At 56.7% G+C, this 14,014-nt stretch overlaps 1 protein-coding gene across 1 annotated transcript; it reads right to left on the bottom strand.

Annotated features, from left to right (window-relative positions):
* Nucleotides 1–5,042: 5,042 nt before the first annotated feature.
* POU3F1 (POU class 3 homeobox 1) lies at nucleotides 5,043–7,154 on the bottom strand. The gene has a single exon (XM_012646694.1). It carries the CDS (start codon nucleotides 7,123–7,125, stop codon nucleotides 5,773–5,775), a length of 1,353 nt encoding a protein of 450 aa, XP_012502148.1. The 5' UTR covers nucleotides 7,126–7,154; the 3' UTR covers nucleotides 5,043–5,772.
* Between the last annotated feature and the right edge of the window lie 6,860 nt (nucleotides 7,155–14,014).

Here is a 14,014-nt window from a genome sequence, read left to right as displayed (position 1 = left end):
CATCTGAGGAGAGCCCACTCAGATGCCGGGGAGGGAGGTGTGTCGTGGGAGGTGGGTCACGCCCTTGGAGAAAGACCAGGGAGCTAGGGGTTGGGTGTAACTGCGAAAGTGCCACTGTGTGTGTGTGTGTGTGTGTGTGTGTGTGTGTGTGTGTGTGTGTGTGACATCAGGAGCCCGTGATGAGGTGATGCTGGGTTCATCGTGTGGCGACGCGGGGGCATATGCGTAGCTGAGGTTTTACTGCACGAGAAGGACGACGGCAGGAACAGATAGATCTAATTGCCGTGTGTTTGTATATATACACGCATATGTATGTGTGGGGGTGTGTGTTTAAAAAATAAGATCACACATACATACAAACACACAGCCTAACTTTAATTATCTGAAAGGAGCAGGAAGAGATCTGGGAGGAGCTGGGAAAATGATGGGCAGGGATATGTTTGGAAAGTGGTTTGTGGGGTAAGTGCTTGGAAATCCTGACAGAAGGGGACCGGGTCAAATGCTACAAAGGATGGTTGTGTGTGCTTAATCAAATATTGCAGGTGCCAGGTACTGGGGGACTCTCAAGAGCTCAGTGCCAAAGACCAGGAAGCTGGTCTTGGACAGCCTGCACGGTGGCGTGGATGTGCCCACAGGTGTGTTAGCTTGAGTGTGAGTGAGCAAGGCGGTGGGAGCCTGGATTGGGGTTTTAACTGGCCGAGAGGAGGAGGGATGCGAGGACGATGAGTGGGGAGAGACAGGAGGTGGTGTAGGATGGCAGGTTTCTGAGGGCGGCTGTGAATGAGAGGGAAGGGTCGTGGGCAATTGTGTGTGTATGCGTGAGAGAGAGAGAGGGAGAGAGAGAAGGCTTGCTTCCTTTGGGGGCTAAAGTGGCCTCTGCTCTAGTTGGCAGCCCCCTTAGCGTAGCCAAGTTAAAGCTGAATTTTGGGGGGCACGCTCAACTTCAAGGTGGCTCTGGAGACTGCTGCCACATCCCCACTCTGGGACCAATAGAGGACAGTCCTCGCACACAGAGGCCTCAGAGGCAGCGAGGGGAGACCTGAATGGCCAAACACCATTTGAACTCCAGGGCCTTCTAATATGACAGGCAGGCTCCTCCGGCTGCCTCTGGCCTCAGTCACCAGGCCAGAGGCCCCAGGTAGATCCTCTTGGCTAAGCTTAGGGGGAGAAGCTGGGCCAGATAATCAACCTCCTCTCACTCTACCCTCTGCTTAGGTGGGTCCCTTTCTGGAGCTGAAGCCCTGCTGGGGAAAGTCCCAGGGAAGGAGACAGCCTGGCCCTGGGTGTGTTATTAGAGGCCCAGAGCCTCTCCAGGGGCGGCTGAGTTCCAAACAACTCTAAGTGGGAGCTGTGGTTGGGGGTCAACTAGTCCTGTGGACATCCAGTCAAGGCCTAGGGTCCAGGGTTTATTGCACAGGCCCTAAGCCGTGCAACATACTACATAAGCTAGTGCAACGTTCTGGGGCAGGAGGTGGGGGAGAATATAGATGTTCTTGGCGCTCAGGGCAGGCTGGCTACCTTCTGGGTTTGCCTTGATGACCACAGGTGACCACGAAGGCTATCTTCTTTCCTTCCAGTACTGGCCAAATTCCACCCAGAAAATGTTCTTCCAGCTCAAAGCATTAGCGGTGTAGCATGAATTTTCTTTTCCCCCTCTTACCTCTGGGATCAGCTATGGATTTGCACACACAGTGGCACACACACAAATTCTTACACCAACATGCAGAGGTTCACATGAGCAGAGAGAAATTTTAACTACCGAAATCTGTGGCCACATGATCACAGAAAATAATTTTGTTCAAGTGAGAAAGGGATGGAGATGGGATCAGAAAATTCCAAACTTGCTGGGGGAAGCTTGGACTTCCTTGGAGGCTGACGCTAGGGACACATGCCTCTCTTGAATGAAAGCAAGTCTAAGGCTCTCAGGAGCAAGCAGGTAGATACACATACACATGGGATGGAGAAGCTGCAGTTAAGCCCACAGCTGACTGTGCCTTTCCTAAACTCTATTCTATCCAGGGGTAAGACTCCAGGGAAAAATATTTCCCTCCTTATGGTTTTCCCCTTATAAATTCAAATGAGCAGGGGTTCCTACCATTATCCCAGGCTGGAGTCTCGGTGGGGAAGGAGCTCTGGGGCCTTCTGCAACCAAGGGGTTGATCACTGGGTAGCTATCCCAGGCTGGTGTCTCATTAAGCAAAATCCTTGCAAAGTGAAAGATTTTCTTCCACCCCTTTTTCCACCTTTTTTTCCCCCATTTTTTTTTTTGTTCTGCTCCTCAGCTGCTGCTGGTTCTTGGGAGGCTGCATTGTTTTGCTGTTTTTGAGTTGACTTGCTTAAATAATAAACCCACCCTCTTGTAGAGGATTAAGCAGACAATTAGGAAATCAATCAATCAATTGGTGTCAGCTGCAGGCAGAGGCCAGTGAAAGGCCCCATCTTCCCAGTGGCCCTTTCCAACCTTAAAACCTGATGAGGCTTCGGGCTGCGCAGGCAGCAGGAAGCTCTGAGCTTCATTTGCTTCCATTTCAGGGCCCCGAGGCTGGGACAAATCCAGGAATGGAGAAATAAGGAAGGAGTAGGGAGGAGTGTGGGATGGCTTCGAAGTTTTGTACTTAATGGAGCAGGAAATGAGGGGCTGAGGCAGGGTGGCCAGCTGCTCCCGGCCAGCCGTGCCATCACCCTGCTGGCTAGTAAGTTCCCGGCCTCCTCCTTAGGAAGCACGAGGAGGGTAAGCGGCCCACCAGCATGCGAAACGGCTGGGACACCGGTGCCAATTACAGGGCTTTTCACTCACTAGGCTGGACTGGAAAGGAAATAAAAAAAAGGAGCAGGAGTGAGAGGCTGAGCCTTTGGAACCCGAGGCAGCTTTCATACTTGCAGAGACAATTTGCCCCAAGATTGAGGGGCAGAGCCCTGAAAGTCACCAGGAACTCTCAGTATGTCTCAGTCATCTTGAGACCTCAGCCTGGCCAAGAGACCACCAACTTGGGGGTCTAGGAACACCTCTCTGGGTATCCCGGATGCCGCCGGCTAGAGCCAAAGCCTCTCGCAGGCCTGGACTTGGGCAGCTTCTCTGGCAGGAGGGGCCCCACGTACACCCTCACTAGGGACAACTTTTTCCCTGGCTACAAGATTGTGCCTTCAAGCTCTGGCTCCACGAAGAGTGAAAGAAAACTTGTGTGGTTTCTCCTGAGAAGGGAAAAGAACCGCATCTACGGAGGAAACAGGAACAGCTCTTTTATTAGTATTTTTAAGAACAGTTTTTTAAAGGAAAATATTAGATCTTGCCTGGGACGTAGGTAGTCTTGGGCTTTGGACCTGGAACCCAGACCTGTCCCCTGCCAGCCTGACTCTTGGAGGGGATGTCACTGCTGAAGGCTGAAGGCTGGAGAGAGGAGCATCTGAGAATGTCTGTGCTTTTCCTCCCACCCTCCCATAGGCATCACTTTCTGTGGTGGTGGGGTCTTGGGCACCCACCCCTGGATTGGAGATGTCAAATCTTTCTGGTGGCACAATTGTTTCTGCCCTTACTTCTTCCCAGGAGAAGTTGGGGCAGGTAGTTTGTTTGCAGAGAAGTGGGACTGGCTTTGCCCAAGCAAATCGGCAGGGTTCCCTCCCCAGGCTGACTCACCTCATGCAGGACCACTAAATGGACCTCTGTCTAAGCTGTTAGAACTCCCAGTGGATCAAGGAGGGTTTGGATTGCAGGTGGAGAGCCAGCTGGGGTAGGATGGTGGGGCCTGACCATGCTTCCAGCTGCCCAGGACCTGGGATGGTGAAGTTGGCCTGGACTCCATGCATGAAGTACAAAATGAAATCAAAGTTGCGGGTCAGGGTGTTGGGTACAGGATTATAGAGATTCTGGGCTGGTGATCCAGGCCGAGATGGACTTCTTCCTCGGCCGAGAAGAGCAGTTGAGTTGTGCTGGAGGAATGGCTGACCCAAATTCCATGGGATACCTGTGGTTCACTGTCCCAGGCCCTGGTCTGGTCTCAGGAGACTCTGTTTATGGGAGGGGGACACGAGGCAGCTTCATCTTCCCTAAACTGATGCACCTGAAGCAGGGGCCCAACTGTTGCCCAAGTCCTGATACTGGCCTGGAAGAAAGTCTGCGTGGTCACCTTCCTCTGAGATCTCTCTTAGTGAGGCCAGAACCGAACTGTAGGGAAGTGAGGCAGGGTATCCCATCACTTCCCCCGAATACCGACCCAGCCCTAGCAGTAAAGAGGACAGGACACAGCCCTGGCGTACATGTTTATGTGAGTAATAAAATATTTACTATAACATAAATATAAAGGGAACTTCCCAGTCTACGTTATTTTTTTTGCAATAAAGATACAAAGAGAATGCACCAAAACATTGTTTCAAAATATAATAAAAAATAAAATAACAAAATTTAAATTCATACCATAACAAACAGAAGAAGAAACCGAGAAGGGGGGAAGCTCCAAACACATCCAGAAAATAAATAGAGATGGGTCAGAAATCCGGAAATCATATTAAAATATCTTTTTCGGATTAGTCGGTGTACAAAATCCTTTAGGAGGGGAAGAAGGGCAACTCGGAAAACCAAAAATAAAAACCAAGCACAAAATGTTTCTTCTCCCCATCAGTGTGTACATATCTCACATATTTACATGGTTCCCACCTCACCCCAAACTTGGGGGATTTTTCTCCCAGCCTCCCCCAGCATCCCGCATCCTTGGGGGCTGGAAAAGGGAGCAGAGGGAAGCCGCAGGGAGTCAGGCAGAAGGTTTTCAGGGAAAGGGCTTATTTCTACAGCTGGTTAAAAAATATCTCCAACTTTTCCAAGTTTCGTTTGTTATGGCCGGGAGGGCAGGGCCCCGCGGGGAGCAGGGGCCCCGCTGTGCGGTGGTCAGTCTGCAGCGGGGCAGAAGCCCCTTCCCATCTGGGTGTGTGTGGGAGCGCAGACCTCTCCGGCGTGGCCGGGAACCAAGCCCGGGCTCGGATGAAACGAAACGAAAAATGAACACTCGATTTTTTTTGTTAGTTTTTTTTTTTTTTTTTTTTGCTTTCTTGGGGGAGGGTAGGGGAAGATAAGGAGAAAAAATAAATTAGGCTAGATTAAAGCTTTGGCTATTTCCTGCTTTTATACACAGACGCGGCTCTCGCAACCTCCCCTCCAGGGCCCCGATAAATACAGTATACAGCGATTTAAATTAAGGGCGCGGGCGGAGTTAGAAGGACCCCAGGAGCCGAGAGGCTCCACGAATAAATAAAAACCGTAAAAAACCAAGCCCGGAAAGAGGGGTGGGGCGCATCCTTATGGGAGAGAAGAGGCGTGGAGCGAATAGAGTGTCAGCCCCCCGCCCTTGACCCGCAGGCTCGGGAGTCCACGCGGGGAGAGGGGATGGGGAACTCTCCTCTTTTCGTCCTCTCTCCCGGGAATCCCCTCACCCCGCACCGCGTTACCTGTCGCTGTGGGGAGGCCGCTGCCGGGATCCGGCCCCGAACAGCTCGAGGGGCAGGGGCTGGGGTCGTCGAGGGGATGGGGGCAGAGAGCAGGCGGCGGGCGGGACGCCCGGGGTGAGTTGGCGAGTTCCGGATCTTCGCTCCTCTCTCCTGGGGCTTGGGCGACGCAGCCTATAAGCCGTCTTCGGAAGAGGGTCGTCCGGGTGTTTGGTTTTGTTCGAAAGTTTCTGGGCTTTTTGTAAAATCCAAAGCAACCGAACAAAAAGAGTCCAGGCCGCGCGGGCGGGTTGCGCGCCCGCGCCCTGCTGCGCGCCGGCGGGGGCCCAGCCCGCAGGGTCACTGCACCGAGCCGGGCAGTGTGTGGTGATGGTGGTGGTGCAGCGCAGCCGGCGGGGGCGGCGGGGGCGCCGAGGGCGGCGACGCACCGCCCCCGCCCGGCCCCAGCTCCCCAGGCGCGTATACGTCGTCCATGGGTGGGTGGCCCGCGCCAGCCGCAGGGGTCATGCGCTTCTCCTTCTGCCGCCGGTTGCAGAACCAGACGCGCACTACCTCCTTCTCCAGCTGCAGGCTGTCGGCCAGGCCGGTGATTTCGTGCGCTGAGGGCTTGGGGCACTTGAGAAAGTGGCTCTCGAGCGCGCCTTTGACCCCTACCTCGATGGACGTGCGCTTCTTGCGCTTGCGGCCCTGCGCCGCGATCTTGTCCAGGTTGGTGGGGCTGCCGCTGGACGAGTCGGTCTCCTCCAGCCACTTGTTGAGCAGCGGCTTGAGCTTGCACATGTTCTTGAAGCTCAGCTGCAGGGCCTCGAATCGGCAGATGGTGGTCTGCGAGAACACGTTACCGTAGAGCGTGCCCAGCGCCAGCCCCACGTCGGCCTGCGTGAAGCCCAGCTTGATGCGCCGCTGCTTGAACTGCTTGGCGAACTGCTCCAGGTCGTCCGAGCTGGGCGCATCCTCGTCCGAGTGCTCGCCCACCGACGAGCCGCCGCCGCCCGCGCCCGGGTGCAGGTGCGCCGCCGCCGCGTGCAGGCCGCCCGCGTGTGCGTGTCCGTGTGCGTGTCCGTGGGCGCCCAGATGCGGCGGCGGCGACGGCTCCAGCTGCGCCTCGTGGCCGTCCTCGTGCAGCGCGTGGTGCAGGCCCGGCCCCGCGCCGCCGCCACCCGCCGCCAGCATCCCGGCCAGGCCGCCGCCGCCGCCCCCCGGGTAGGCCGCCTGCGCGTACAGCCCGAGCGGCTGGGGCTGGTGGCCCCCGCCGGCCCCGGGCGACGGCGACATCGCTGGGCCCAAGTGGTGCGCTGTGCCGCCCTGCGCCCATGCCGCGCCCGCGTGGGCCGCCCCCTGGTGCACCAGGCGCGCGTGGAAACCTCCTCCTCCGCCGTCGTCGGCTCGGCCGGTGCCGCCGCCGCCCGCCTTGCCGTGTTCCAGGTGCGGGCCGCCGGCCCAGTCACTGCCGCCGCCTCCTCCCGTAGGTAGCCACTGGGGGTGCGCTAGGCCCACGGGGTGGCCCGCGCCCGCGCCCAGCCACTCGTGGTGCATCAGCTTCTGCACTTCGCGGTACGCGGCCCCTGCGTGCAGCCGCTCGGCGGCCGCCGCCGCCGCTGCCGCCGCCGCGGCGTCCGGGTGCATGAGCGGCCCGGTGCCCCCGGCTCCGCCGCCGGGGCCCCGCGGCAGGTACTGCGCGGTGGTGGCCATGCCGCCCCGCGCCCAGCGCCGCGCCGCCGCCGCCGCTCCGCTCCGTCTGCGGGCCCCGCCGCCGCGCTCCGCCGGCTTAAAGCCCCGACCCGCTCGGCGCTCCGGAGCCCCACCCCACCCGCCGCCCATTGGCTGCCCGCGGAGCCGCCTCCCGCCCCCCTCGGCCTCGGCCCCCGCCCCCCGCGCCCGCCCGTCGCCCGGCTCGGCCGCCCAGAGCTCGCCATTGGGCCTCGCTCCTGGGGTCCCGCGCTTCGGCCGTCCTGATTGGCCGCTGGGGCTTCATTCACGGCCCCCCTACAGTCCGCGTACACACTCACGCCCCGGGGGCGCGGCCGCCACGTGGGGAGTGGCGCGGGGGTGGCACTGGGACCGCGCCCCCTCTCGTCCTGGTTGCGTGGGCCCCGCTTTCCCCAGCGCTGGAGACTCGGAGCCCGGCCGGTCCCACATTCCACGCGAGCTGAATTCCCACCTGCATCCCGCCGGGGCGGCCAGAGGCGGCGGCGAGGATTGCGGGCTCCGGGAGGCGCTCGGGCTCCGAGAAGCGGCTCAGCCGGGCGCTCCTTCCTCGGCAGAGCCGCTGCGGGCGGGCCAGGATTCCCGCGGGTCCTGGCGGCTGCGAGCAGGAGGCAGCGAGGATTCCCGGCTCGGTTCCCGCGCGGCGGCTCCCCTCGCCCGCCTCGCCTCTCGCGGCTTCCAGCATGCACAGAGCGCTCCTCTGCGTGGCTGCGCGGCCCGCCCCGGCTTTCCCTCTTCTCCATCTAGTCCCAGCGTCGCAACTCCGCCGACCTGTGTCGCCCTGAGAGCGCGTCCGGCGCGGGCAGAGTCGGGCCGACTCGGGCTTCACGTCCCGCACGGGCGCCCCTTCTCCAGCACCGCGGCCCAGGTGAGTACGGCGCGGGCGCCTCGGGGCCAGGACGGCGGGCGGCAGCGGTTCTGCTGGGTTGCGCGAGCTCTTGCAACCCGGCTGCACTCCAGGGTTCCTGAAGCGGAGGACGTCGAGGTGAAGGCTGTGGCTCCGGGGAGAACCCTGCCGGCGGGGGTCGGGGGGATAGGGGGATGGACACTGGGCGCAGGAGTATCTGTCCCGCGCTGCTACAGCCTTCTCGTTTCTTCTCCTCTCAGCATGAACGGCTCATTGGCCGGGGTCACACCCAGGGGTTGGAGAGGGATGGACACAGGGAAGGGCCGCTAGCACGCCACAGATCCAGCGTGCAGATCGAGAGCTGTCCAGCCTCGCGTGGAGCCCTGGGCTGGAGTTTACTCGGGCTTGCCTGGGGCCGCTGAAAAGGGAATTGAGATTGAGGAGGCCTTGTTGGAAAGGCGGGCTGTGCAATTCGGCTACCTCCTTATCTCTCTAGCTCTTCCAGGACTCCCTGAAGGGCCCCTAGTGGAGCCGCCTCAGCGGCAGCTCCTGTGTGTCTCTTTACCCCACATCAGGCCCCAGGCTGAGGGCAGTGAGCCTCTCCTCTTCCCCACACTGAGGCTTGGGTCCCAGGGAGTCTTCAGCTGCCAGTCTTCCCTCTTTTCTCTCCCCAGTCTTGTCTCAAGTGGGTTCGTAGATTTCAGGGCCCTGGGGTCCCAGATCACAGAACTGAGCAGGGGGCCTACCTAGGGCCCTACCAGGCAAGTCAGGACTGTAGAATAAAGCCTCCATGTGTGAATAAAAGTGCTGGGGCTCAGGTGGCAGTTGCATGGGAGTGATCGGAAGGTGCTGGAACATAGTTGACAGTGACAAGGGTCGCCCTGGGCACAGACTGCTCATCTGGGCCCTGAATGCGCCAGGACCAGCCTCTGGCTAGCCCCCAAGGGAGGGAGTGGGACAGAGCAGGATCTTTGGCCACTGTCCTGAACAGGCTCCTTAGGTCCCACCCTCACTGTAAGAGCTGTGATGGGGCCCTATGTCTGAACCCAGCTAGAGATGCTGGGCTTTGCTGGATGCTGGCCCAGAAAGTGGCCACTGTGAGGCAGCCCAGGTCCCAGAGGTAGGACCAGGACTAGGAATTTTGCAGTAATGTCTCCTCTCATGCCAGCTCTAACCAGGCCTGTGTGACAGTGAAGGTTAGGCTTCTAACCTGGAGCTGCCACTATCTTCCGGGCAACAGTAACTCTGGTCCAGTTTCTCCAGCCCTTGGTTTTCCTTCCTGTAAATTGGGAATAACTGTACCATAGGCAGCCCACCTGTCTCACTAAGGTAGGTCAGATAGTGGTAGGAGACAGTAGGAGTGAAAAGCTGTCAGGGCTTTTACTCTGGTTGTTTCTATTGTGGCTGTCCAGTTAGTGGCAAGGTATGCCCCTTCTTTGATGAAATCTCAGTGTCCTCATTTATAGATGGAACTGTGGAGGTCTGGACCAGTTGACCTCTCAGGCCCTTCTAGCTCTGATGGTCTGGGATTCTGTGAATCTGTCCCTGTTCCTGTTAGAGGAAGAGGACTGTCTGGACGGTGGATAGGTATTGTGATGTCTAGCCTTTGAAATTGCCACCGAGGCTTGAAGAATGACCAATAGGCATGGTGTTTTGCAAAGTGCTTTTACAGTCATCATTTTACCTGTGCCTCTCAGCCGTGTGAGAGAGCACTGAGATTGTCATCCTCACCGTGTAGATCAGGGAACTGAGACTTGTCCAAGGGTGCAGGACCTGTGAGTTCCCACTCCTCATCGCTGTCCCCATTGCTGTGGGAGGGGGGATGCCTGTGGAAGTAGCAGCTTTGGCTGTCACAGCAAAGAGAGCCCATAGTCCTGTTTCTGGTAGCTCTCAGGGGCAGGCCAGGGCCTGCGGGGACTCCCAAAGCTGTGTTTACAGTTCTGTGCTGAATTGAACAGTATCTGCAGCAAGCAGTAGCCAGGCTCCTAAGTTACCAGCTTGTCAATAAGTCAGAATCCCAATCCCATCTCCCCTGGTGGCAGTCCTATGACTTTTTCTCAGTTACATTTGCTCCTAGAGCCTCAGTTTCTTCATCTTAAGATGAGGACAGTAATGCCTGCTTCTCAGAATCGCTTTGAGGCTCCAAGAACGAAATAAAGCATGTAATATTGGTGCCCTTTAAATGTTTGATGCTGCCCTGGGGTGAGCAGCAGTATGAACTAGGGAAGGTAAAATTCCTTTCTCTGCTTTGGAAATTTTTGACCCTCTATAAGGACATGGGTTTGGTTGTGAGTCACCACTTCCTTGTGTTTAGAATTAAGTTTCCCCCAGGAAGTCTCGACATCCCCCTCACTGTTTTTCCTGGAGATTCTGTGTGGGACTCTGGGGGCCGTGACATGGCCACTGGCAGAGACACCTGCAGCTGAGCAGCCCCTCTCTCCAGGAACTCCACCTTCACAGACCCTGGGGAGAACTTTTCCTTGGACCCACCACACACAGACACAGGTGTACACAAGAGAGTCAGGCCCACCTGACCCATGCAGACGCAGAACGATGTGGCCGTGCAGTGTGCATTCACATATATCCACACATATGACACACAGATGCAAACATGCAGTTTAGCACAGGGCCAAACATACAGATTCACAACAGGAACACATGGACTTGCATCATTAGGCCAAAAGTTTGTAGTCACCCAAAGCAACGCCCCATGATAAATACGGGCGTGTGCCTACATAGGGACATACATGGAACTCACACATCGGCCGAAATAGGCTCAACTAGGTATTCCTTCAGTGACAGAGAGGTACACGAGACCTACAGGCCCTTGGAGTCACAAACATGGAGACGCTCAGCTGGCATGCCTGGTCACACAGATAGGCACACCTTTGCATTCGCACCCATGAGCATGCAGAGCCAGCCAGATGCACAGATAAAAAGAGGCCCACTCCACACACACCACGCAGACACACAGACATACACACCCACACCCTGTAGGAGCTAACAGATCCCCCCCAGAGGGATCAGAAAGCTGAGCAAGGGGCTGTGTCCAGTGCAGAGTTTGCTCCACATGGTTTTGGTGACAGCGCTAGTCCCGAGGAAGCAGAGAAGCCCTTTCTTCTCATATTTTTTCCACTCTCCTTGTCTGTGGAGGGCAGCTCCCAGCCAGGCTGCCGGTCTCAGAGCTCCTGGGCCTCCCTCCCCAGCGGGGCCCCAGCCCAGCCCGCCCCTGGGCAGGAGCTGCTTGGACTTTCCCAGAGCAGAGAGGCCTCCTTCGGGCTCTGGAGTGTGACCGAGCGCCTGCTCATTTGACACAGGTCACCGAGCCTCCAGCAGATGGGGCCCTCACTGTGGGGGGTCTCTGAGCCGGAGGGGCTGTGGGGGGCGGGGGCGGGAAGGAGACTCTGCAGGGATGAACGGTGACTACACACACTCCAGCCCTGAGTGTTCTTTCCGCAAAGCCCGGGTCACAGACACAAACCTCCGCCTGGAAGACTCGGACACAGGCACTGGAACACAGCCACGCTCACAAGACAGTCGCCATCAGCACCCTGGGGGCCACGTATGCGTGGCAATATTCCAGACCCACGTCCCAGACAGGGGAGCCTACACAGAGCACGCTGAGCACAGATTTGGGAAGGAGAAAGAGGCGGGGTCCTGCCCAGCTCTCCTGGAGGCGGCTGGATCTGTCTGCTTTCCTCCTTTGGGTTCTGAGCCCCCTGAGCTCTCTTCTATCAGCCGGTCCCTTGGTCAGGAGTCCAGGATGTGCTGAGAGCAGTTGCAGCCACAGACCTGTGCTGGCTCCAGGACACTCCACCTGGATCCCTTGCAAGTCAGGAATGCTGGGAAGAGGTAAAAAGAGGAGAGGTGGGGCCCATGGGGAGGTCTGTTGAGGCGCTCTGTCGTGGGATGCCTCTGTATGTGTGGGCTTTGAGAGGCTGGCTGGGCTGGGGCAGCACTTCCTGTCCTGCCAGTCTTCTAACGCCCTGGGTCTTGCCTTTTCAGAGTGCCTGGCTTGGCAGTCAAGGGTCTTGAGTTCCATCTTTGGCCCTGTCTCCTGCTGGTTGACATTGGGCCAGTCTCAGCCTCTGTGACCCTCAGTATCTTCATCTGCAAGCTGGGCAAGATGTTTTCTGTTGGGCTGCTTGAGAAAGTGCGGTGAGATCACGGCTCAGATGGAAACTTGGAAAGGGAAAGTGTGGCTTGGTTTTTTTCTCCCTGGCCAGGTGTCTGGGGTGAGTAAGAGGCTGTATGAGCAGGAGTGGGACCTGCCTGCTCCCACAACCAGTTCTTGCTAAAGAGTGTTGGAGTGCCCACGCCCAGTGGGGCTTGCTGCCCAGCTTACTCTGAGCTGGCATGTGGTTTTCACTGGAGTGTCTGGCCGGATCCTGGCTGTCATAGATTTCTAGGCTTGGAAGATGGTGGTGGTGGAGTGTCAGGGTCATCTTGCCCATCCCCTGCCTGGGTGCAGGTGAGTGCCAGCTAGACAGAGTAGTGTGCTTACCACCATCCTAAAGCTCTCCTCACATGGGGCGTGACCATTGTTTGAGCTCTCAAGCCCCTGCCTCTTTCCTCTAAACTCAGCCCCTCTAGGTATCTGGGTCTTCTGTCCTTCCTGGGGTCTCTAGAGCCTTGGACGGGGTACTGGTAGCAGGACGTTGTTGCCTTTGGCAGAGGAGAAAGGAGCAGTTTCACTTATTTAATCTCAAGTTCTCTTTCTCTCCATCGTGGTGAAGGGAAGGAGGAATGGAAGGTGAAATATCTCTTTGGGATGAACTTTTCTTTGCATTTTTTTTCTTGCCTCAGCCCCTAGGATTATGGGTAGAGGTGGGGGTCCTCCCAGCATATCAGTGAAATATTCAAATTAGGGGTGGTCAATTGCTCTTGAAATTTACTTTCATTTTTAGCAGAATGGCAGCCTCTGAGCTGGTGTTAATGCCCACAATCCGGTTATGCAGAACACGCTCTCTGCAAATTGGTAAATCATTAGTGGGGATTAATCACTCTGAAAGGCTGGGGCTAGGTTTTAGTTTCTTTGTTTTTTTTTTTTTTTAAACACACTTTTTATCTGGAGGCTGCAAAATTGGGAGCAGAGAGTGATGATTTAAGTCATTGTCACCATCATTAGAAAAGTGAGGTGCCTTCGTGGGCCTGGGATTGACTTTGTGGTCCATTTGAAGGTTGAGGGCAGGCCGTTTGGGTAGGGTAAAGGGAGGGAGGGGAGTTCCCTTGTGTTTGTGTGTGTTACAGTGTTTGCAATAGTGTGTTGGTGGCATGGTGTGCTTGTGTATATGGTGAATGTGTGTTAGCATGCTTGTATGAATTCATGTGTTTATATTTTATAGATGTCCGTAAGTATTTGTGTGCTTGGTTTGTGTTAGTGTGTGTGCATTAGTGTTTGTAATTGTATCAGACGGTGCTTCTGTTTGAAAGTATGTTTTGGGATACTGTTTTATTGCATGTGTGGAGACCACACCTCACCCTCCTCAGCCTCAGGGTAACTCTTGAAGAAGGTAGAACAGTCAGGAAATCTCAACCAGCACCTGCTGGGGGGCGTGGCTCAAGGGTTATTTACATATTCATGAGCTGGCTGCCTGGGGGTGTGGGGAGCTCCCCTCTTGAAGAGACTCTGCCTGAGCCCAGTGGGAAGCTTTTCAGGCCAGACAGGGAGGTCACTGTTAACACCTCTTACTTCTCCATCCCAAGTATGGTGGCTGCCTCCTCCACCCACGGCCCAGGAACATCCAGCACCGCATGGCACCCAATTTCTGCATAGCCACAGTACACACAACTCTAGCTTCTCCCTAGGAGCTACCTGGCCACTCCTGTCAGGAAGCTGTCAGGTCCCTGATGCCCCTATGAGGGCTCTTGGGAAAGAAAGGTCGTTCTTTCCCCAGGACCAAGTTGAAGAATGGGACTGTGTCTCCACTCTGTTCACACTGGGCCAATCTCCATATCCCTCTTCTCCCTAGCTCAATACAGCTCAGCTTTGGAGTAGTCATTACCTTCAAATGACCCAGTAATGAC

Source organism: Propithecus coquereli, unplaced genomic scaffold (genome assembly GCF_000956105.1).
Source record: "Propithecus coquereli isolate 6110/MARCELLA unplaced genomic scaffold, Pcoq_1.0 Scaffold249, whole genome shotgun sequence".
NCBI lineage: Eukaryota > Metazoa > Chordata > Mammalia > Primates > Indriidae > Propithecus > Propithecus coquereli.
This window is presented reverse-complemented; position numbering and strand designations above follow the sequence as displayed.